General features: G+C 49.8%; 1 protein-coding gene across 1 annotated transcript in view; it reads left to right on the top strand.

Moving 5' to 3' along the window:
* Nucleotides 1–1,110, top strand: part of zbtb32 (zinc finger and BTB domain containing 32) — an 18,071-nt gene extending 16,961 nt beyond the window's left edge. The window contains exon 3 of the mRNA XM_038813020.1: nucleotides 771–1,110. Within this exon, the coding sequence (XP_038668948.1) occupies nucleotides 771–1,000 (230 nt within the window). The 3' untranslated portion in view covers nucleotides 1,001–1,110. The remainder of the gene's footprint in view (nucleotides 1–770) is intronic.
* Nucleotides 1,111–25,320: the final 24,210 nt, after the last annotated feature.

A 25,320-nucleotide genomic window follows, 5' to 3' on the forward strand; every position in this document is an offset into this window, starting at 1 on the left:
CCCAACCCGAGAGAGCGCTGGGGGCCACGGATCACTCAATGTATTCGAGGTCGAGTGAGACAGATTTCCGATTGACAGGAGGGTCTGAGGACAAGCAAGAAAGTGGATTGGAGGCGGGTCGAGCCCTGATCCCGTGGAGAGGTGGAGCAGGTTGGCGGGATCGTCTCCTCCTGATCCAAATCCATATGGTCCTTCTGATCTGGCCTGTCGTCCACTTTCTGCAGCCTTCCCCATCACCGCCCAATTGGTGCAGAAGGACCCCCACCTAGTGGCAGCAGCTAGTACTCCATCTCTGTTATCAGCCGTGCTGGCTGTACCTGCCCTGGGAGTGTTTGATGGGGACAGTGTAGAGGGAGATTTACTCTGTATCTAACCCCGTGCTGTATCTGCCCTGGGAATGTTTGATGGGGACAGTGTAGAGGGAGCTTACTCTGTATCTAACCCCGTGCTGTACCTGTCCTGGGAATGTTTGATGGGACAGTGTAGAGGGAGCTTTACTCTGTATCTAACCCCGTGCTGTACCTGCCCTGGGAGTGTTTGATGGGGACAGTGCAGAGGCAGCTTTACTCAGTATCTAACCCCGTGCTGTACCTGTCCTGGGAGTGTTTGATGGGGACAGTGTAGAGGGAGCTTTACTCTGTATCTAACCCCGTGCTGACCCGTTCTGGGAGTGTTTAACAGAGATAGTGTAGAGGGAGCTTTACACTGTATCTAGCCCTATGGAGTGTATGTGTATGATGGAACCTGATTCCTTTTTCTTTCCTTGCCAGGGGAGAAACCCTTCGAGTGTAAACTCTGCCACCAGCGATCCCGTGACTATTCGGCCATGATCAAGCACCTTCGAACTCACAATGGCGCCTTACCCTATCAGTGCACCGTTTGCCGGGAATTCTGTTCCAGTCTGTCGGCCATGCAGAAGCACATCAAATCCCACAAGCCAGAGGAGATCCCCTCCGACTGGAGCTTAGAGGAAACCTACCTCTACCTTTGCTACGTGTAGCCTCCGAATGGTTTCCCTGGTTGAGCTTAAGGGGTGTTGCATTAACATGGAGCCTGACCACCCCGTGGGTGGTCTGGTTTCCCCACAGCCCTTACTTGCTCACGTCTCGTGCTGAGGTAGTGGGGGGAACTGCTTTGGGGTGGGGTAGGGGGTATGGCCCCTTTTGGCAGCCAATGGCGGGGCAGGGGGGTTTCGGTGGGTTTTAGGTTTCTCAGGTCGAATTGGTCTCAAATCTGCTCTGGGTTAGGGTGGGGGGCGTTGTCAAGGGGCGGTACGGGGCGGGGGTAAGGGAGGCAGAGCAAGGATGAAACTAGCAGTCAACATCTTCCTCCTTGCCCTCTTCAGCCTGTGATATCCACCTCTAACAGCAACCGCGCATCAGGGAGGGTGGAGGGGGCTGATGGCAGGGAGACGAGGACAGATTGAGCAGCACCTTTGCAGCTGAAGTCCAGTGACTCTCACCATCAGAAACTGTGGAGTGAGTCCCTCAGGACAAAGAGGTGGTATCCTCCGGGGGTAGGGTGGCTGTGTGGAGAGAAGATTAAAAATCGGGTTGTGGGATGATGCAGCCACTCTGGAGAGCTGGGGGAAGGGACTCGCTGAAAAGAGGGACGTGTTGTTGAAGCATTTCACCCCTTGTGCTCCTCAGGACAAGCATAAGAACATCCAATTTCAGACTCTCTCAACAGTTTGTACCGCAGGGAAAAGGTTTAGCTCATTGGCCGGTAAGTTGGCTGTTTGGGTTGTTGCCGTGGAGAATGCACCAGTGAACCTCGGGCTTTTGTTTAACCCAAAAATGGCACCAATGCCTGGACATATTCTTTTTGTTTGCAGAGGGCGGGTTCCTTTCGTTCATTCTTTGGTGGGATGTGGGTGTCGCCATCATTTTGTCGGTAGGGCCATCATTTTGTCGCCCATCCCCCTTGAAAGGAGTGACATGCTTGGCCAGACCCACTAGATTTCCTTCCCGAAATTGCATTAGTGGATATTGCTGTTGATGTTGGTCATATGGACTTTCATAAGGCACTCGACGCAGTGCCTCATAACAGACTTCTGAGAAAAGTTATAGCTCATCGAATAAAAGGGATATCGGCAACGTGGATACAAAATTGGCTGAATAATAGGAAGCAGAGAGTGACAGTCAGTGGATTTTTTGGGGGGGCTGGAGGAAGGTTTGTGGCGGTGCTCCCTAGCGGTCGGGACTGGGACCCTTGCTTTTCCTGATATTTATCAATGATCTCGATCTTGGTGAGCAGGGGAATCATTTCTGATGCAAAACTTGGAAGCAATGTAAACTGTGTAGAGGACAGTCCAGAACTTCAAAACAAAATAAACAAATTGGTGGGATGGGCAGATAGTTGGCTGATGAAGTCCAAAGTAGAGAAGTGTGAGGTGATGCATTTTGGTAGGACGAATACGGAGAGACAATATAAAATAATGGGTAAAATTGTTAATGGGGAGCAGGAGCGGAGGGACTTGGTGCTGAGATCATTGATGGTAGCAGGAAAGGTGGAGAGAGCAGTTGATGAAGCAGATAGTATTCTGGGATGTATTAATAGGGACACAGAGTACAGGAGCAAGGAGGTTATACTGAACCTATAAAAGACACCAGTTCCACCTCATCGGAATATTGTGCACAGTTCTGGGTTCCACACTGAAGGAAGGATGTGAACACATTGGAGAGAGTTCAGAGGAGGTTTACAAGAATGGTTGCAGGGATGAGAAACTACAGTAATGAGGATAGATTGAAGAGGTTGGGACTGTTCTCCTCGGAGAGGAGGAGGCTGAGAGGAGATTCGATGGAGATATTCAAAATCATGAGGGGCCTGGGACAGAGTTGAGAGGGAGAAACCGTTACCATCGGTGATTGGCGAGAGAAGCGAGGGCAACATGAGGGGCATCTTTTTCACACAGTGAGTGGTTAGGATCGGGAATACACTGCCTGAGATTGTGTGGGGGAGGGGAGGCAGATTCAATCGAGTGTTTGAAAAGGGAATCAGAACAGGAAGGAGGTCACAGGGCGAGGCAAGGAGAATGGCACGAGGTGAAATGCTCGTTTGGAAAGGTGGTGAAGACGTGATAGGCCTCTTGCTGCGCCATGACACTTCTGTCTTCCTGTGACTATTTTAGCAAACCAGATGGGTGTTTGCAACAAACGACGTCAGTTGTTTTGGTGAACGCAACCAAGAACAGCTTTAAATTCCAGATTTTATCTGGGGTAGGATTTGAACCAATGTCCCCTGAATATTGCGCTGGGACCCGGATTACAAGTTCACTGACATAACCACTATGCAACCAGCAAGATGATCGGCGTTCAGTCTTGCCAAGAGGTTCACCTAGCCTTATTAGACAATGGTTCCCTGCGGCATTCTCCACGGCAATACCTCAGCCAATCAGATTCGACTCGCCAATCAGTCAACACCCTTTCACCCAATGGGGTATAGATCATTGGGAGAGATTGAAATTCCGCATTTGTACATGCGCCCTGATGTGTTTCAGACGGGAACCTTCACCAACACACCTCAGCGACAGGGCATGCCAATCCTCAAACATGCCCTTCTTCACTCGGCCAGGGGAACGGTCTGGAGGCCACACGTCCCCTCCACTGGGGGAGAGGGAGCAAACCCCATTTATCCACCCCCCCCCCCCCCGACCCATAGCCCTGAATACTCCACCTCTCCCTCTGTCACTATCAGTCAGCAAAACTCTGATATTCCCCCCCTCCCCCCTTCACCGTCAACAATGGTGATGCAGGTGGAGTACTGAGGGTGAAGTTCCAGATTTCTGACTTCCATTCCCACTTGTCGGTGACCTCCTCTCCAGCAGCGATCGCCGTCAATGTGGCCTCAATGCCCGCAGCCAAAATCCTTGGTTCTCAGTGTCGACTGCCCCCCCCCCCCCCCCCCCCCCCCCCCCCCCCACCTTTCATCCCAACTCCTGCGAACTGGGCATTCCCATTGTCCTCTGCCCTGTTCACTGGGGGGGGGGGGGGGGGGGGCTCGGCTGCCAAGTCCCCCTCACCCACCCCCAACCCCACCAGACCGCCGCAGTATTATCCTCCTCCCTGGGAAGGTTCAAAGCTCATGGATTCGAGTCCACACCTGGGAGACAGGAGCCCCAGAATCCACGCAGACATATTACTTTCCATTACTGAAGGGGGCGCTGCAATATCAGAGGGTCGGTACTGAGGGAGTGCTGCACTGTCAGAGGGTCTGTACTGAGGGAGCGCTGCACAGTCAGAAGGTCAGTACTGAGGGAGTGCTGCACTGTCAGAGGGTCAGTACTGAGGGAATGCTGCACTGTCAGAGGGTCAGTACTGAGGGAGTGCTGCACTGTCAGAGGGTCAGTACCGAGGGAGTGCTGCACTGTCAGAGGGTCAGTACTGAGGGAGTGCTGCACTATCAGAGGGTCAGTACTGAGGGAGTGCTGCACAGTCAGAGGGTCAGTACTGAGGGAGTGCTGCACTGTCAGAGGGTCAGCACTGAGGGAGTGCTGCACTGTCAGAGGGTCAGTACCGAGGGAGTGCTGCACTGTCAGAGGGTCAGTACTGGGGGAGTGCTATACTGTCAGAGGGTCAGTACTGAGGGAGTGCTACACTGTCAGAGGGCCAGTACTGAGGGAGTGCTGCACAGTCAGAGGGTCAGTACTGAGGGAATGCTGCACTGTCAGAGGGTCAGTACTGAGGGAGTGCTGCACTGTCAGAGGGTCAGTACTGAGGGAGTGCTGCACTGTCAGAGGGTCAGTACTGAGGGAGTGTTACACTGTCAGAGGGTCAGTACCGAGGGAATGCTGCACTGTCAGAGGGTGAGTATTGGGGGAAGCGCGAGGACGAGAAGGTGGGGGGAGGCTGTATGGAGATGATGTGAAGAATGTATTAAAATATGCTGAGGGGAGTGGGTAACAGGCTAGAAACAAGTTCGAAGGGAATGAAAACTAGATGAAGTAATCAGCAGTCTGGAAATAGAGAATCCGATATCCTCAGAAGAAATTGGTGTAATATGCCGGTGGCCGGGCACTTGCTGAATAATCTCCGAACCAATCTCTTTTTTAGCGACTGTTTTTGAAATTTCTACGGAAGTCACTGATACACATTCGATCCGGCTGTGGGTTCAGCGAGCTTTCGTAGTCACTTTGATTACCATAACCGGGTTGGGGAAACCATGGCTTTAAACTTGCCACTCTCACCTCTCGGTAAAAATGTCCAGATATTGTTATCAGAAATGATAGCCACCTACTGGGTTATCGGAGAGGCTGGTATGAATGATGCCGTTATCTGCGAAGAATCCCGGCTTTGTAGCACACAGTTTCTATGTAGCAATGGTCAGATTAAAGTGACACTGAAATTAATAAAAAAATATATTTTCCACATCATCTGAGTCTGATCCCCTTCACCGACATGGACACTCACGCCGACAATCTGTGTTGAGCAGAAGGTAGCATGCCCATACACGAAGTAATAAGGAAGGCAAATGGAATTTTAGCCTTTATGGCAAAAGGAATGGAGTATAGAAGTAGGAAATTGTTGCTGCAACTGTACAAGACATTGATGAGACCGCGCATGGATTATTGTGTACGGTTTTGGTCCCCTTATTTGAGGAGGAATGTAATGAGCAAGGAAGTCGGCGGTAGGAAGGAACAGATTTATTTTACTTTTAACAATAATCTTAACAAAGGCAGTAACTATCCGCAATCACTGTCCCCGTTGGGACAACTGAAATGCCGGTTCCCACTCAGGCGGCTTTTATGCTCTGTTCCAACGAGTCCCAGTTGGGTAGGACCTCTACCGCCCACCTGGGAAGCTCTCAGAGAGAGAGAGAGAGATGCTTCCTCTGTGGGACAATCTAGAATGAGAGGACATAGTCTCAGGATAAGGGATAGCAGATTTAAAACAGAAGTGAGGAGAAATTAAATCTGCCAAAGGTTTGTTAATCTGGAATTTGCTACAGGGTGGCACTGCTGCTTCACAGCGCCAGAGTCCCAGGTTCGATTCCCAGATTGGATCACTGTCTGTGTGGAGTCTGCACGTTCACCCCGTCTCTGCATGGGTTTCCTCCGGGTGCTCCGGTTTCCTCCTACAAGTCTCGAAAGATGTGCTTGTTAGGTAAATTGGACATTCTGAATTTTCCCTCAATGAAAATGAAATGAAAATCGCTTATTGTCACGAGTAGGCTTCAATGAAGTTACTGTGAAAAGCCCCTAGTCGCCACATTCCGGCACCTGTCCGGGGAGGCTGGTACGAGAATGTACCTGAAAGGCGCTGGAATGTGGCAACTAGGGCATTTTCACAGTAACCTTCTTGCAGTGTTCATGTAAGCCTACTTGTGACACTAATAAAGGTGATGATTATTATTATGATTACCCTATCTTGTGGTGGATGCCAAGACATTGAGTGTATTTAAGGAGGAGATTGACAGATTTTTAAATAATGGGTTGAAGTGTTATGGAGAACGGGCAGGACTGGCATTGACAGCGAGAGGAAATTGCCCATGATCGTATTGAATGGCGGGGCTAGGTTTAGGAGCGATTGAATGGCCTCCCATGCTCCTAGTTCTTATGCTCTAATGTTCAAAGGTGGTGGGGTAGGGCTGGTGGTGGGGTGGGCTTTATTGTACTGAGATGAGGAGATTTTTGTTTCTCTCGGGGTTATTCGCTCTGAAAATCCCTGCCTCTGGGCATGGTGGTGGGGGGGGGGGGGGGGGGGGGTTGCTGCTGCTGCCGTCATTGAATATTTTAAAATTTATTTTAGAGTACTCAATTCATTTTTTCCAATTTAGTGTGGCCAATGCACCTACTCTGCACATCTGTGGGTTGTGGGGGGCGAAACCCACGCAAACACGGGGAGAATGAGCAAACTCCACACGGACAGTGACCCAGAGCCGGGATCGAACCTGGGACCTCGGCACCGTGAGGCAGCTGGGCTAACCCACTGCCCCACCGTGCTGCCCGTCATTGAATATTTTTACGGTCCAGGTAGATGGAATCTTGTTGCGGAAAGGGAATCAGAGGTTATGGGAATGGGGTGGGGGGCTGTATGGCGAATGCAGAAATCAACACAAACAGATAAAACTTGATCCTATTGAATGGTGGCCAGGCTGGAGGGGTCGTAACAGACCAGGTCCTGTGTCGCAAAGGAGAGTACAGTAATTGGTGTCTATACAGATAGCCGGGAGTGAGTTATAGACTGGAATCGAATCGAGGGGTTTGGGGTGGTTTATATACAGAATAACCAATACGCAGGAGCGAGTTACAGACTGGAATCTAATTGAGGGATTCGGGTTGGGTTATATACAGACTAACAGATACCCGGGAGTGAGTTACAGACTGAAATTCTAATTGTGGGGTTTAATGAGGTCAGATACCCGGGAGTGAGTTACAGAATGGAATATAATCAAGGGGTTTGAGATGATTCATATATCGAATAACATGGGAAGTTGTAAGGGCTGGAGGAGGTTACAGAGTAAGGAGGGCTGTAAGGGCTGGAGGAGGTTACAGAGATGTGAAGGGTTGTAGGGGGCTGGAGCAGGTTACAGAGTTAGGGAGGGTTGGAGGGGCTGGAGGAGGTTGCAGAGTAAGGAGGGCTGTAAGGGCTGGAGGAGGTTACAGAGATGTGAAGGGTTGTAGGGGGCTGGAGCAGGTTACAGAGTTAGGGAGGGTTGTAGGGGCTGGAGGAGGAAAAAAATATAAGGAGGATTGCAGGGGATGGAGGAGGTTACAGAAATTTAGGAAGTGTTGTAGGGGCTGGAGGAGATTACAGATAAAGGGGAGGTTGTAGGGATTGGACAAAGTTACAGAGATAGGGAGGGTGGTAGGGCTAGAGGAGAAAAAAAAGATAAGGAGCTTTGTCGGGGCTGGAGGAGTTTTGTTTTATAATTTAAAGTACCCAATTCTTTTTATTTCCCAATTAAGGGACAATTTAGCATGGCCAATCCACCTACCCTGTGCATCTTTGGGTTGTGGTTACGAAACCCACGCAGATACGGGGAAAATGTGCAAACTCCACACAGCCAGTGACCTTGGGTCTGGATCAAATCCGAGTCCTCGGTGCTGTGAGGCAGTAGTGCTAACCCTAACCAGAGATAGGGAGCATTGTAGGGGCTGGAGGAGGTTACAGGGATATGGACAGTTGTAGGGGCTGGAGGAGGTTACTGGGATATGTACAGTTGTAGGGGCTGGAGGAGGTTACAGGGATATGGACAGTTGTAGGGGCTGGAGGAGGTTACAGGGATATGTACAGTTGTAGGGGCTGGAGGAGGTTACAGGGATATGGACAGTTGTAGGGGCTGGAGGAGGTTACAGGGATATGGACAGTTGTAGGGGCTGGAGGAGGTTACAGGGATATGTACAGTTGTAGGGGCTGGAGGAGGTTACAGGGATATGGACATTTGTAGGGGCTGGAGGAGGTTACAGGGATATGGACAGTTGTAGGGGCTGGAGGAGGTTACAGAAATAGGTAGTGTTTTAGAGGTTAGAGGCAGTTACAGAAATAGAGAGGGCTCCAGGGGCTAGAGGACATTAGAGAGTTAGGGAGGATGCAAGTTCTGGAGGAGGTTACAGGTATACGGAGGTTTGTAGAGTTTGAAGGAGGTTGCAGAGATCGGAATGATTGTCGGGACTGGAGGACATTACAGAGCTAGGAAGGATGAAATGAAATGAAAATTGCTTATTGTCACAAGTAGGCTTTCATGAAGTTACTGTGAGAAGCCCCTAGTCGCCACATCCCAGCGCATGTTCGGGGAGGCTGGTACGGGAATTGAACCGTGCTGCTGGCCTGCCTTGGTCTGCTTTAAAAGCCAGCTATTTAGCCCAGTGTGCTAAACCAGCCCAGAGCTGAAGGAGGGTACAGAGGTAGGGAGGCTTGTAGGAGCTCGAGGAGTTTACCGAGAGAGTGAGTGTTGTAGGGCCTGGAGGAAGTTACAGAGATAGGGAGGGCTGTCGGGGCTGGAAGAGGTTACAGTTATAGGGAGGGTGGTAGGGGCTGGAGAAAGTTAGAATAATAATAATCTTTATTATTGTCACAAGTAGGCTAGCATTAACACTGCAATGAAGTCACTGTGAAAATCCTCGTCACCACACTCTGGCACCTGTTCGGGCACACTGAGGAAGAACTCAGAACGTCCAATTCCTCTAACATGCACATCTTTCAGGACTTGTGGGAGGAAACCGGAGCACCTGGAGTAAACCCACACAGTCACATGGAGAACATGCAGACTCCGCAGTGACCCAAGCCGGGAGTCGACCCTGATCCCTGGACTGTGAAGCAATAGTGCTAACCACTGTGTTACCGTGTTACAGAGATAGTGAGGGTTGTAGGGCCTGGGGTAGTTACAGAGATAGGGAGCGTTGTATGTTCTGGCAGATGTTACACAGCTAGGAAGGGGTGTAGGGGCTGGAGGAGGTTATAGAGATAGGTGGTGTAGTAGGAGCTGGAGGATATTTACAGTGTTATGGAGGGTTGTCGGGGCTGGAAGAGGTTACAGAGATACGGAAGAGTGTAATGTCTGGAGAAGGTTACAGAGATAGGGAGGGTTGTAGGGGCTGGAATAGGTTACAGCAATAGGGAGGGTTGGAGGGGCTGGAGGAGGTTACACAAGTGGACAGTTTTGTCGGGACTGGAGGATGTCACAGAGATAGGGCGGTGTTTGAGGACTGCAGGAGGTTATAGACAAAGAGAGGGTCATAGGGACTGTAGGAGGTGACAGAGGTAGGGATGTTTGTAGTGGCTGGTGGAGGTTAGAGAGGTAGGGAGTGTTGTCGGGGCTAGAGAAGGTTGCAGACATTGAGGGTTGTCGGGCATGGAGGAAGTTACAGAGGTAGAGAAGGTTGTAAGGACTGGTATAGATTACAGATAGGGTAGGATGTAGGTGAGTGAGCTACATTGGAAGATTTTGGAGGGTGGTTGATATATAGAATAATAGATATGCGGGAATGAGTTGCAGACTGAAATTTAATTGAAATGTTCAGGGGTTTATAATAATATACCCAGAAGTGCGTTACGGACTGGAATCCAATCACGTGGTTTGGGATGGTTTCTATATAGAATAACAGTTAGCAGGGAGTGAGTTACAGACTGAAATCTAATCGAGGGGTTCAGGATGGTTTATATAAAGAATAACATAGAATCATAGAATTTACAGTGCATAAAGAGGCGATTCAGCCCATCGAGTCTGCACCGGCTCTTGGAAAGAACACCCTACCCAAGCCCATACCTCCACCCTATCCCCATAATCCAGTAACCTCACCCAACCTTTTTTGGACATTAAGGGCAATTTAGCAATCCACCTAACCTGCACATCTTTGGACTACGGGAAGAAACCAGAGCACCCGGAGGAAACCCACACAGACACAGGGAAAATGTGCAGACTCCGCACAGACAGTGACCCAAGCCAGGAATCGGACCTGGGACCCTGGAGCTGTGAAGCAACTGTCCTAACCACTGTGCTACCATGCTGCCCTTAACAGATACCCGGGAGTGAGTTACAAACTGGAATCTAATTGAGAGGTTCAGTGTGGTTTATATATAGAATAACAGAGGAGGTTGTAGGAGCTGGAGTAGCTTCCAAAGATAGGCAGTGATGTAGGGGTCTGGAGGATGTTGCGGCGATAGGAAGGATTGCAGGGGCTGGGGCAGGTTACAGAGATAGGAAGAGTTGCAGGAACTGGAGGAGGTTACAGGGATAAGGAGGGTTGTAGTTTACAGAGTCAGGGAGGATTGTAGGCGAGTGAGTTACAGACTGGAATATAATTAAGGAATTCGGAGCGGGGGGGGGGGGGGGGGGGGGTTATATATTGAATAACAGATACCCGGGAATGAGCTACAAACTGGAATCTATCCTAGAGGTTCAGTGTGGTGTGTATATAGGATAACAGGGCAGGTTGTAGGGCTGGAGGAGGTTTCAGTGATAGGCAGAGCTTTTTGGACTGGAGGAGGGTACAGAGATAGGGGGCGTTGTTTGGCTGGAGGAAGTTATATAGATACGGTGGGTTGTAGGGGCATGAGGAGTTTACAGTGTTAAGGAGGGTTGTAGGGTCTGGAAGAGGTTACAGGGTTGTAGAGCAGGAGGAGGTTACAGAAATAGACAGGTGCGTAGGGGCTGGCGGAGTTACAGAGCTGGGCAGGATTGTAGGGGGTGGAGGAGGTTGCAGAGATAGGGAGGATTGCAGGGGCTGGAGCAGGTTACAGGGATAGGGATGATGCAAGGGCTGGATCTCATTCTTTCTTGGAGATCAATGTCGATCAAAGCGCTTAATCACCTCATCGTAACTCCTGCTTCCTTCTTCGCTATTAAAAATGAAGGAATTATAAAGTTCAAGTGCCTGAGGACCTGCTATTATTAGCAGCAACGCAACATGCCTTTCATCAGGCTGTGTCTGGAGGCCACATGCTCAAAGATAGAGTTCAAACTGCTGTTTAAAAACGCGACTGTTTTTGTCCATGTTACATGAGATTTGAAGTTGGTGGGGTGCCTTTAAACCATCCATCTTACATTTCACAGTGTTGTGTTGTGTTGAGTCGCAAATCCGTAGTTCACCAGGTTGGCGGAGAAGTTGTTTGTTCAGAATCTCCTGGTTTTCAGCGTAGATTGTCTGCAGTTACCTTCAGCTATTCAGCACTCCTGATACCATGTTGTGTTCCGTGCATCCCCTGATCATGAACACACACTCGTGGGCAGAGAACCAACAGACCTATGTACAAACAAAGATGTTTAAGTTCCTAGAGAACTACTGGAAGTGTGATTCAGCCTGCTACCAACTGCCGAGTTGCGTCAGTCACATGATGCATGTCTGGCGCCAGCCACTGGCAGGCGGTGAATACATGCACTGATGAACAGCTTTATACGCTTGTACAGTTATAGATATATAGAACATAGAACAGTACAGCACAGTACAGGCCCTGCTTGTATCATATCACCACAGTAGGGGCTGGAGGAGCTATAGGGATAATGGAGGGTTTTAGGGGCTGGAGGAGGTTACAGAGATAGGGATGGGAGTCGGGGCTGGAGGAGCTTAAAGAAATACGGTGGTTTATAAGTGCTGGCAGTAGTTACAGAGATAGGGTGGATTGTAGGGGCTGGCGGAAGTTACAGAGATAGGGTGGGTTGTAGGGGCTGGTGGAGATTACAGAGAGAGGGAGGGTTGTAAGGACTGGTGGAGGTTACAGAGATAGGGAGGGCTGTCGGGGTTGGAGGAGTATACAGAATCAGGGAAGGTTGTAGGAGCTGGAGGAGGTTACAGAGAGAGGGAGGGTGTAGAGACTGGAAGAGGTGACAGAGGTAGGGACAGCTGTAGTGGCTGGTGGAGGCTACAGAGATAGGGAAGGTTGTAGGGGCTAGAGGAGGTTACAGAGATAGGGAGAGTTGTAAGGACTGGTGGAAGTTACAGGGATAGGGAGGGCTTTAGGGGCTGGAGGAGGAAAAGAGATATGGAAGGTTGTAAGGGGTGGAGGATTTTTTATTAATAGTTTAAAGTAGCTAATTCTTTTTATCCCAATTAAGGGGCAATTTAGCATTGCCAATCCACGTGACCTGCATATCTTTGAGTTGTGGGAGTGAGACACATGTAGACACAGAGAGAATGTGCAAAGTCCACATGAACAGTGACCTGGGGCAGCGATCAAACCCGGGTCCTCGGTGCCATGAGGCAACAGTGCTAACCACTGCACCACCATGTGACACCTTGACTGCAGGTGGTTACAGAGATAGTAAGCATTGTAGGGACTGGCAAAGAACACAGAGCTAGGGTGGGTTGTAGGGCAGGAGAAGGTTACAGAAATATGGAGCGTTGTAATGCCTGGAGGAGGGTACAGAGATAGGGACGGTTGTAGGAGCTGGAGGAGGTTGCAGAGATAGGGAGTGTTGTAGTGTCTGAAGGAGGTTATAGAGTTAGGGATGGTTGTAGGGCTGGAGAGGTTACAGAGATAGGGAGGGCTGAAGGGGCTGGAGGAGGTTACAGAGATAGGGAGGGTTGTAGGAGCTGGAGAAGATTACAGAGATATGGAGGGTTGTAGGAGCTGGAGAAGGTTACAGAGATAGGGAGGGTTGTAGGAGCTGGAGGAGGTTACAGAGATAGGGAGCGTTGTAGGAGCTGGAGGAGGTTACAGAGATAGGGAGCGTTGTAGGAGCTGGAGGAGGTTACAGAGATAGGGAGCGTTTTAGGAGCTGGAGGAGGTTACAGAGATAGGGAGGGTTCTAGGAGCTGGAGGTGGTTACAGATAGAGGGAGGGTTGTAGGTTTTGGAGGAGGGTGCAGAGATAGATCGGGTTGTAGGGGCTGGGACAGATTATAGCGAAAAGGAGAGTTGCGAGGGAGGAGGTTACAGAGATAGGGAGGGTTGCAGGGGCTGGAGGAGGTTACAGAGATAGGGAGGGCTGAAGGGGCTGGAGGAGGTTACAGAGATAGGGAGGGTTGTAGGAGCTGGAGAAGGTTACAGAGATAGGGAGCGTTGTAGGAGCTGGAGGAGGTTACAGAGGTAGGGAGCGTTCTAGGAGCTGGAGGAGGTTACAGAGATAGGGAGGGTTGTAGGAGCTGGAGGAGATTACAGAGATAGGGAGGGTTGTAGGAGCTGAAGAAGGTTACAGAGATAGGGAGCGTTTTAGGAGCTGGAGGAGGTTACGGAGATAGGGAGGGTTGTAGGAGCTGGAGGAGGTTACAGAGATAGGGGAGGTTGTAGGAGGTTACAGAGAAAGGCAGCGTTGTAGGAGCTGGAGGAGATTACAGAGATAGGGAGCGTTGTAGGAGCTGGAGGAGGTTACAGAGATAGGGAGCGTTGTAGGGACTGGTGGAGGTTACAGAGCTAGGGAGGGTTGTAGGGGCTGGAGGAGGTTACAGAGATAGGGAGCGTTGTAGGGAGTGGTGGAGGTTACAGAGATAGGGAGGGTTGAAGGAGCTGGAGGAGTTTACAGAGATAGGGAGAGTTGCAGGGACTGGTGGAGGTTACAGAGAGAAGGAGGATTGTAGGGGCTGGAGGAGGTGACAAATAGGGAGGTTTGTAGGGGCTGGAGGATGTCACAGAGATAGGTGGGTTTTGAGGACTGCAGGAGGTTACAGACATAGGGAGGGTTGTTGTGGCTGGAGCAGGTTACAGAGCGAGGGAGGGTTGTAGGGGCATGATGAGGTAACAGGTTTGTAGGGGCTGGAGGAGGTTACAGGGATAGAGAGGGCTGTCAGATCTCGAGACGGTTACAGAGATAGGGAGGGTTGTAGGGTGTGGCGCTAACAATTACAGTCAAAGACGAGAGATAAGTACGATCGAGGCTTTATTGCTGTGTGATGCTATTCCTCCGGCTGCAACTGTAGACTAGGATCTGAGTGACTCACACACATATTTATACACAAGATCCCTGTGGGCGGAGCTAGCCGGCAGGGGCTTACCGGAGGAACCTGTATTACAGGTACAGCCATACATCCCCCTACTGCAAGTATGCATATCTACAGTGGTTATCACCACATAGGGGCTGGAGGAGGTTAGAGAGATAGGGAGGGTTTAGGGCCTGGAGGAAGTTACAGAGATGCGGAGGGTTGTAAGGACTGGTGAATGTTACAGGGATAGAGAAGGTGTAGATGAGTGAGTTACATACTGGCATATTATCAAAGATTTCAGGGATGTATACATGTAGAAGAACAGAAACCAGAAGTGAGTTACAGACTGCAATCTAATCGAGGTGTTCGGGGAGGGGGGGTTAACAGATACCTGGTGTGGAGATGTGCATGTACACATCAATGTATATATTTCTATATCAGTGCACATAGTCATCGGTATGATCTGACCAGCAGATGGCATTAGAGATTTATTACATGACTCAAGACACCCTCCAGTTGGTAGAAAGTCCGGTAATTCTCCGGGCCCTGATGGGCCGAGCGGCCGTCCGTTTTTGGCCAGTCCCGCCGGCGTGGGCTACGCATGGTCCCACACAGCGGGACCTGGCAGGTAAGCCAGCTGGGGCAGTCCTCAGTGGGGTGCGGGGGGTGCCGACACCGGGGGAGGGGCCCACAGTGGCTTGGCCCGCGATTGGGGCCACTGATCTGTGGGCGAGCCTGTGCCGTGGGGGCACTCCTTCCTTCCGCGCCGGACCCTGTGGGGCTCTGCCATGGCCGGCGTGGAGAAGACAACCCCCCACGCATGCGCATAAAACACGCCAGCGGTTCCGCGCATGCGTGAGATCACGCCGGCACTTTGGCGCATGCGCGAACTCGCGCAGTCCCTTCACTGCCGGCTGGAGCGGCTCCAACCCGTCCGGCGTACACCTAGCCCCTAAGAAAGTGGAGGTAAGTGGAGAATTCCTCACCTTGGCGGCACGTTGACGCCGGAGTGGTTGGCGCCGGTTTTCTCGTCGGCATGGGGACTTCGTCCCCGGGAAGGAGAATCCGGCTCATATATTTCGTAGGCATACCCAAAAAGGAGGCAAATCTGTTGAAACTTTTGTTACCGACTTGCGATTGAAGACGCAGTCGTGCAATTTTAGCACTCTAAACTCGTCGATGATCCATGACCAGGTAGTGCTCGGCATATCGAATGACAAAGTATGTGAGAGGTTATTGATCTGAAATTAGAAAATGCTATCAAGGTCGGTCATTCATGTGAGCTAGCTGCACAGCAGTCAACGTGCAACATTTTGCCACCAATCGGGCAGAAGACGCCATTGCCAAAAGCACAATGATGCAGTCAAAAAGAAACATGGTCGCAATGCAGGCGTCTATTTTCAGCGCACTGTGACGCAGTCAGAAAAGAAACGTGGTCTCAATGCGGGCGTCCATTTTCAGCGCGCTGTGACTCGATCAAAAAAGAAACGTGGTCTGAGTGCGGGCGGCCATTTTGAGCGGCCGGCTGGATCCACCATTTTGTGCCAGCAATGCGGCAATCGACATTTGCCACGACGATGTCCTGCACTTGGAAAGATCTGTTTACAAGTGTGGAAGAACGAGTCACTTGGCTGGGCAATGTCCTTCATGTCCAACAGTTGACTAAACAGGATCAATTAGTGTGGATAATGAGATATGCACCGACGACCTGGCTGCTGTGAACATGATTTCGATGGAGGACAAGAAGAGTCCACCCTGCCAAAACGGTAAATTTCCCTCACCATTTGCAGCCACAGTGATGCGGATGCGAAGACCATAGAGGATAAATGGACAATTTTGCTGATGGTTAATGGCACACTAATCTGATGCAAGCTCGACATGGGAGTGAGGGCCAACCTTATCACTTTGTCAGTTTAGAAACGACTGAAAATCAAACCTGAAAATGGTCATCAAATCACAAGGTTAGGAGCACGTCAGCTTGCAGTAACTGTCAAGGACAGAACGTGTATGATCACATTCTGTCCTTGACAGTGCGAATTACTCATAGGTGTGGAAACATGTGAAGTGCTCGGGCTCATTAAGAGGTTGTACACTGCAAAAAGGGCTTTCCGGAGGTATTTCAAGGCCTTGGCATCCTGCCTTTTACGAACCGCATCCAGCTGAAGGAGAATGTGAAGCCAGTCATACACACGCCGAGATGTATACCTGCTCCACTGAAGGACAATCTGAAGGCCAATTTACACAGAATGACGGCTCTAAGAGTCATCAGGCGCAGAGAGGAACGCACCGACTGGGTTAACTCCATGGTGTGTGTTGACCTGAGGATGTGCATGGACCCCAAAGACTTGAACCGTCACATCAAAAGGGGGCACTACCCAATTCCAAAGAGGGAGTAAATAGCGTGTGAGATGGCTGGAGTGACATGTTTCAGCAAGTTGAACACATCACAAGGCTTCTAGCAACTCAAGCTGGACAAAACGAGCACCAGGCTGTGCACATTTAAAACACCCTTCGGGCACTACTGCTTCCTGATGATGCCGTTCGGCATAATTTCAGCGTCTGGAATTGTCCATCGTGCCATGGAGAACATAGTTGAAGGGTTACTGGGCATCTGTGATTATGTCAATGATATAATCTGGGGGCCCACAGGCGAGTAGCATGACACAAGGCTTCTCAGAGTTCTACAATGGGTAAAAGAAAATGGCCTCAAGCTCAAAAACTAAATGCCAAATCGGGGTAGATACCATCACTTCTTTAGGGGAAAGGCTCTCGGTACAAGGTGTGCAGCCGGATAACGAAAAGATAAAGGCCATTCTAGTGGTGCCACGTCCCACAGACAAAAAAGGCGTCTTACGCATACTAGGGATGATCAACTTTGGTGGCAAGTGTTGTGTTGTGTACTCTGGGATAACACCGGCTGCAACTCGATGCAGCTTTTACCAAAAGATACTCCAGACTTTGAAGCAAGTTCAATGTGATTTTTTTGATCCATTAGTACAGTTCTCTATCAGTTCGACTCTCCTGCTAATCTTGCTATAGTATCTCAGTCTAACTAACCAGCCTGCTCTAAGTCACGTGGTGGGTGTGATGCTTCTGATCTGCCCCTGTCCTACTCTGTGGAAAGAGACAGAGCATGTGTGCCCTGTCCTTATATATGGGTTGTGTAATGCCCCCTTGTGGTAGTGTCACCTCTGGGTGTCTTGACTGCCCATTGGTCGTGTCCTATTCTATGTGTTCATCAGCTGTATGTCTGCATATCATGATGTTTCTGGTGCTCCCTCTAGTGGTTACTTAGTCTCAGTGTATTTACATTAACCCCATGTGTATTTACAGTGATGCATATCACCACAGCAAGTTTATTCCCAACCTGGCCTCCAAAACTTCCCAATTACGAGACTCCATAAAAAAGGATGTAGGATGGCCGAGGAGCGGTATTGCTGCAGCAGGGTGCAGACGACAGCTTGCAGCCGGTGGCATACACATCCGGAGCGATGTTCCGAAACAGAGCGCAGATATGTGCGAATTGAAAAAGAATGCCTTGGGTTAATCCCCGGTTTGGAAAAATTCCATAATTATGTGTATGGTCTTCCGACGTTTCTGGTGGAGACTGACCCACGGGCCACTTGTATCCATTGTGCAGAAGAATTTGTGCCGAATGTCGCCCAGAATCCAGCCCATCATGATGACGCTCCATCTATACGCCTGGCAAGCACCTTCCTGTCACTGACACGCTTTCTCGAGCCACGCGTATTAAAGAGGTGCACCTGGTTGATGAGGATGTGCAACTACATGTCAATCTTGTTGCTGTATCGTTTCCAGTATCGGATGAGAAGTCACACCTAATAAAGGCAGAAACAGCCAAGGACGTAGTCATACAAAAGGTAAACAAGTGTCTCCGAGAGGGCTGGCACAGGTGTTCCTGCTCTGGTTACTACAATGTACGGTCAGAATTGAGTGAGGCAAATGGCCGTCTTCTGCGACAACACAGGATTGTGATTCTGCATTCCTTGAAGCCGCTCATGCTCAAGAAGCTCCATTGTGAAGTGGAAGCGCAGGGCCAGAGATCCAATCTAATGGCCAGGAATCACCCAAGACATTGCAGGCATGTCAACCACTGTGACACATGTCAGAAATTCCACAGCCAGCAAAGCAAAGAGCCGGTGTCCGTGGGTGGCATCATTGCAAGTCCGCGGCAGAAGGTGGGCATGGATCTTTTCCACATGGGAAAGACTACCTTTTAGTTATTGACTACTTCTCGAACTATCCGGAGGTAGCACAGCTAACAAACTCGACTGCACGGTATGTCATCCAACATGCTAAAGAGATTTCTGCCCTGTATGGCATACCAAGCATTGTTATGTCTGACAATGGTCCCTGTTTCAAAAATAATGAGTGGACTGAATCCTCCCATCACTATGATTTTAGGCACATCAGCTCAAGCCCTCTCCCCAGTCAAACAGAAAGGCAGAAAAGGGTGTGCACATTGTTGAACAACTGATATAAAACGCATTGACAGCCAGGAAGACATCTATCTGGCGCTACTAAGCTATCGCTCGGCGCCACTTATCAATGGGCTGTCGTCGGCAAAGCTGCTGATGAACAGCTACAAACGACCCTGCCTTCCATTGCAACTCACCCTGTGGATCGAGAGCTGGAATGGAAACTGCTTCTTCAGAAAAGGAAGCAGGAAGGGTTCTATGATAGAGTCACAATGAAGCTCCAGTCACTGCATCCGGGTGACACAGTTAGACTGGAGGATGCCAATAGAAACTGATGGTCAAGGCTTGCAAAGGTACTGCAACAGGCAGGTCCGCATTCGTTTCAGGTCATTACTGAGGATGGTTCAGTCTTGTGAAGGAACTGTAGAGCACTGTTAAAAGTGCAACATCCTTTGGTGTTGAGTCCAGCAGAAGAGCTGGTATGTAACCCCAAAATACTTGAAGAGGACACAGACCACCCAACAGAGCCAGAGATCAGAGAAACATCCGCAGCAGGGAATGTGGAATAAGCAGGAACGCCAGCGACAAATGAAGGTGGAATGCGATCGCCGATTGAGCCATCACTCAGGAGATCAACCAGATTACGTCGCAAACCTGACAGACTGAATTTATATTAAACTGTGTACAATATATGTTTAAAGTTATCACCCATATCGCGTTGTTAAAGAAGTCACATTTGCAAATATTAATATTTCCAAAGGAAGGGGGATGTGGTGATATGCAAGTACACATCAATGTATATAGTTGTCTATCAGTGCACATAGTTATCGGTATGACCTGACCAGCAGGTGGCATTGGAGATCTATCACATGACGCGAGACACCCACCAGTTGGTAGAAAGTCGTACAAGAAGATAGTTGCACATGGAGCAGCTCCAGAAGAATTCACTGAATTCATTTAGTAGCCATCGTTTGTATTATAGTGTGTTAGTTATCTTTCCACCTGTTTGTTCACAAATCATCTTTATAGCTATTCAACTATGTATTATGTGTACATCATTACAATGGTTTTATTACAGAACACAACACCTGGGAGTGAGTTACAAACTGGAATGTAATCACGGGGTTCAGTATGGTTTATATATAGAATAACAGGTTGTCGGGGCTGGAGTGGGTTACAAAGATATGGAGGGCTGTAGGAGCTGGAGGAGGTTTCAGTGATAGGCAGGGCTGTAGGGGACTGGAGGAGGTTTCAGTGATAGGCAGGGCTGTAGGGGACTGGAGGAGGTTACAGTGTTTGGGAATGTTGTAGGACCTGGAGGAGGTTACACAGAGGGAGAGGGTTGTAGAGCCTGGAAGAGATTTCAGTGTTAGTGAGGGTGCAGCGGCTGTAGAAGGTTACAGAGGTAGGGAGGGCTGTAGGCACTGGAGGAGGTTATAGATATGGGGGTGGCTGTAGGAGCTGTATGATGTTACAGAGCTAAGGGAGATTGTAGGGGCTGAGAGGAGATTACAGAAATAGGGAATTTTATAGGGGCTGGCGAAGGTTACAGAGCTGGAGAGGGTTGTAGGGACTGGAAGAGGTTACAGTATTATTGAGGATTGTCAGGGCTCCAGGTGGCTACAGAGAGAGAGTGTTTGGGGGCTAGAGGAAGTTCCAGAGATAATGAGGGTTTTAGGGCCTCGAGGAGCTTACAGAAATAGGGTGCTTTACAGGGGCTGGTGGGGATTCAGAGCTGGGTAGGGGTGTATGGGTTGGTGGAGATTACAGAGATAGGGAGGGTTGTAGGGGCTGGAGGAAATTACAGAGATAGGAGGGCGGTAGGTGCTGGGGGAGCCTATCACTGAAACCTCCTCCAGCTGCTACAGCCCTCCATATCTTTGTAACCTACTCCAGCCCCGACAACCTGTTAATAGGTTGACTATCTGTGCATGAGTGTGCCTCTCCTGAAGTGGTGCTGGAGGAGGTTACAGAGATAGGGAGGGTTGTAGGGGCTGGAGGAGGTTACAGAGATAGGGAGGGTTGTAGGGGCTGGAGGAGGTTACAGAGATAGGGAGGGTTGTAGGGGCTGGAGAAAGTTCCAGAGATAATGATGGTTTTAGGGCCTGGAGGAGCTTACAGAAATAGGGTGCTTTATAGGGGCTGGCAGGGATTCAGAGCTGGGTAGGGTTGTATGGGTTGGTGGAGATTATAGAGATAGGGAGGGTTGTAGGAGCTGGAGGAAATTACAGCGATAGGAGGGCGGTAGGTGCTGGGGGAGATTACAGAGATAGAGACGGTTGTTGGTGCTGGAGGAGGTTACAGAGATAGGAGTGATGTAGGTGCTGGAGGAGGTTACAGAGACATGAAGGATTGTAGGGTTTGGAGGAGGTTACAGAGATAGGGAGGGTTGTAGGGGCTGGAGGAGGCTACAGAGATAGGGAGGGTTGTATGGGCTGCTGGAGGTTACAGAGATAAGAGGAGTGAGTTACAGACTGGTCTATAATCAAGGGGTTCAGGGGGTTTTATATATAGAATAACAGATACCCGGGAATGAGTTATAGACTGGAATCTAATCGAGGGGTTCAGTGTGGTTCATATATAAAATAACGCGGAAGGTTCAATGGGTTGGAGGAGGTTATAGAAATTGTGAGGTTTGTAGAGGCTGGAGGGGGGGTACAGAGATTGGGGCAGTTGCAGGCACTAGAGGAGGTTACAGAGGTAGGGAGGTTTGTAGAGACTGGAGGATGTCACAGAGGTAGGGAAGGTTGTTTTGGCTGGAGGAGTTTACACTGTTAGGACGGTTGTACAGCGTGAGCAGGCCACAGAGATAGGGGGGGGTTGTAGGGGCTGGAGGAAGTTACAGAGATAAAAAAAATATTTAGTGTCTCTAGTAGGCTTACATTAACATTGCAATGAAGTTACTGTGAAAAGCCCCTAGTCACCACATTCTGGCACCTGTTCAGGTACACAGAGGGAGAATTCAGAATTCTCAGCTGGTACGGGAATTGAATCCATGCTGTTGGTTTTGTGCTGCATCACAAACCAACTGTCTAGCCCACTGAGCTAAACCAGCCCCTGTGATAGTGAAGGTTGTAGGTCCTGGAGGAAGTTGCAGAGATAGGGAGGTTTATTGGGGCTGGAGGAGGTTACAGTGACAGTGAGGGTTGTAGGGACTGGAGGAGGATACAAAGATAGTGAGGGTTGTAGGGTTGGGAGGAGGTTACAGAGATAGGGAGGTTTATTGGGGCTGGAGGAGGTTACAGTGACAGTGAGGGTTGTAGGGACTGGAGGAGGATACAAAGGTAGTGAGGGTTGTAGGGTTGGGAGGAGGTTACAGAGATAGGGAGGTTTATTGGGGCTGGAGGAGGTTACAGTGACAGTGAGGGTTGTAGGGACTGGAGGAGGATACAAAGATAGTGAGGGTTGTAGGGTTGGGAGGAGGTTACAGAGATAGGGTCACAGGTAACAACAAAAAGTAATTACATCACAGCACTTACTGGTGGCATCAGCAATGGTTTAAATAAGAAGATGCATAATAATAACATTCTGTAACACTTCTTTCTCCCGACCTTTTACTTTAACCCCTATCAAAGACAGAAATACAATGAAACAATGCCTTAATTATATATCAGTCTTTCAGAAGGTTTGCGACTTTGTTGTGATCTGTGCATTACCATTGGTGACTCCATCAATTCTGGGGGACTTGATTTGGTTCAACTGAACTTGTGAATGGACGAGTAGGTTGACTATCTGTGCATGAGTGTGCCTCTCCTGAAGTGGTGTCTGTTTTGTTACCTGTGTGGTAGGTAACATGTGCTACTCAATCCTTGGTTAGAGATGAGGTGTTCTGAATCTCGATGAAGAAGACTCGAACACGTCCAGTAGTAACAAAAGGTTTATTGAGTAACTATAACAATAATTGCATGAATTCTTTACTTTAACTTTGACAGTACTGATAAGGTTAACAAGATCTAACTACAGTAACTATATGTAACTCCACTAGCCATCTGAACTAGTCTGCTATTGCCCTGGTCACAGTGCACCCAAGAGAACGAGAGAGACCCAATGTGGTTGCCTTTTATACCCCTGTTTGTCTGGCCCTCTAGTGATCATGTGGTGCTACTGATTACACATTAACCCCTTGTGTACATGCACATATAGAGATCACTACAGTGTCCACTGGAAGTCCTGGCCCAACAGGAACTACTTCTTGAACTTCCATAGCTGCATTTCCTTCTATTATGTTATCTGGAACCTTTGCTGTCTGAGCAATAATATGATCTGGTGCCTGCGAACAACTCTTCCACTGTTCAATTTCACTACCAAAGACGCAAAGAAGAACTCCAGGTAGCCAACGCTGGTTCCTGCCAAAATTCCTGAGATAAACACAGTCATTTGTATTGAAACATCTCTCCTCAGCGCGATAATCATCTCTCTCCTCATTTCCTTGACTCCTTCCAACCTTTCCGTTGCTATCTGGATGTAGCAGATCTAGGTGAGACTTCGGTCTTCTACTTCATCAATAATTCAGCCTGGTTGACATCCGGTAACGCGGATGTGCTGAGCGGATGTATAAAAGGTGGCTCTCCTCCTGAAAAGATGGAATTAGACACTTTAATCCCAAACTAGCCTGCTAAAACCGGGAGAAAACACCCCTCACCCTCCTCCAACACCAGCAGGACAAGACATGCCAAATTCCAGGGGCCAAAAAGACAGCAAAGGCAGCAAAAGCCTGGAGAGAAGGACCGAGGCGATGGCAACCACGTGCAGTGGCGAAGCCATGGCCATACCTGAATGATATGGACCACCAGACCGCACACAGAGCTCCCCACACCCGACGAATGGATGGAGAGTTCCTTACACAACAACTCCAGGAGCTCAAAGAGGACATTAAGATGGAGATGAAGGTCAAAGTGGTGGTGGCAGAGGCACTGATCATCCTGCAGATGGCTCTGGAAAAGGTGGAAAGATGGCTGGAGACTCAGGACGCAATGATCAGGGAATTAGAAAGGGTCTTGACAGACCAGAGCAACCAATTGCCAATGGAATATGTGGCCCAACTACTGGATAACCTGGTGGGAAGAGAGAGTTTTCCCAAGCTGCCAGGTGTAGACAGGGCCCACAGGTCACTCCGGCCAAAGCCCAAGGCCGGGAACAACTGAGGGCCGTCATCCCAAAGCTGCACTGGTACCAGGACCGGGAAAGAATCTGGAACTGGGCGAAACAGACAATGTCCTGCAACTGGGAGGGTTATCAATCCGGGAATATCAGGACATTGGGGCAGACTGGGCCAAGTGCCGGGCAAAATTCAACAGAGCCAAGGCAGCCCTTTATAAGAACAATGTGAAGTTCGGAATGCTGTATCCAGCCAAACTCTGGGTGAGCTTCCAGTGCAGGGAATATTACGCCGGAATATTACGCCGGTGGATGCGGATAGGTTCATCCACAAACATGGGCTGGAAAGGCAGCAACAGACCCAATGGCGGCGAACCAGGTATCCCAACAGCTTGGGACAATGAAAAGCTGTTTGCGCGGTACCGTGCCACCTCGTTTTGAACGCGGGAGCTAAATTTCAGAAAGCAGGACGCAGGAGGGGGTGAGGAGGAGGAAGGGGCAACAGAAATGCAGTGGTCGGGAGGGTGTATAGATCAACCCCAGGGGGGGGGGGGGGGGCACCACTCTCGTGGGTAAGCTAGTACCAGGAAGTATGAGCGAAGTGGGGGCGGGGCAGCAGATCTTCCTTAGGGGAAAAGGTGCCTGGCGACAGGGGAGGCGGGGGGGGGGGGGGGGGGGGGGAATACTATAAACTGGAGGAGGGAATTAGGGGGTAAATGGGGGAGGGGTAGAATGAGGAGCACTCCCCGGGCCGGGTGGGGGGGGAGGAAGAAGGGAGGGAGACCGGGTTAGGGGGATAGCAGATAGACAAGGGGGGGCTCTGGGCTGGCTACAACAGATCACACATGGCAACATAAAGGCACCACAAACAGCCACTTTGGAAGGTCCCCAATCAAAGGGAAACCCTCCGGAGTGCAGGGGCCCACCCACATGGGGCTGGTTTAGCACAGTGGGCTATAGAGAACAACTGGGCAACAACTGGTCAACTCCACGATGGAGGTGGACTGGCGGTACTCCGAGGCTCCGACCGTAGAGCTACTGGTGGAGAGAAAAAAGCTACAAATGGACTGTGATCTGTTCTCCATGAGGAAAGCTGTGCACCAACTCCGCCAGGCATGGGGTCCCTGTACGAACACGGAGACAAAGCCAGCCAACTGTTGGCTCACCAGCTGAGAAATGGCAGCCACAAGGGAAATAGCCCAAGTTAAGGACAGCATTGGTTGGCTAGTAGCCACGCCGGGAAGGGTCAATGAGGCCTTCGAGGCCTCCTACCGGGGGCTGTACAGCTCTGACCTCATCGAGTTGGACTCGAGGGTGAAGCAGTTCCTCGACGGAATCGACATGTCAATGGGGGAAGATAAAAGACTGGGTCTATTAGGATTAAGGATGTCATGGAGAGTATCAACTCAATGCAGACGGGGAAGACAACGGGGCCAGATGGATTCCTGGTGGACTTCTACAAAATAATCAGTACTGGACCCGTACTTGT

This window comes from Scyliorhinus canicula, chromosome 12 (assembly GCF_902713615.1).
Source record: "Scyliorhinus canicula chromosome 12, sScyCan1.1, whole genome shotgun sequence".
Lineage (NCBI taxonomy): Eukaryota > Metazoa > Chordata > Chondrichthyes > Carcharhiniformes > Scyliorhinidae > Scyliorhinus > Scyliorhinus canicula.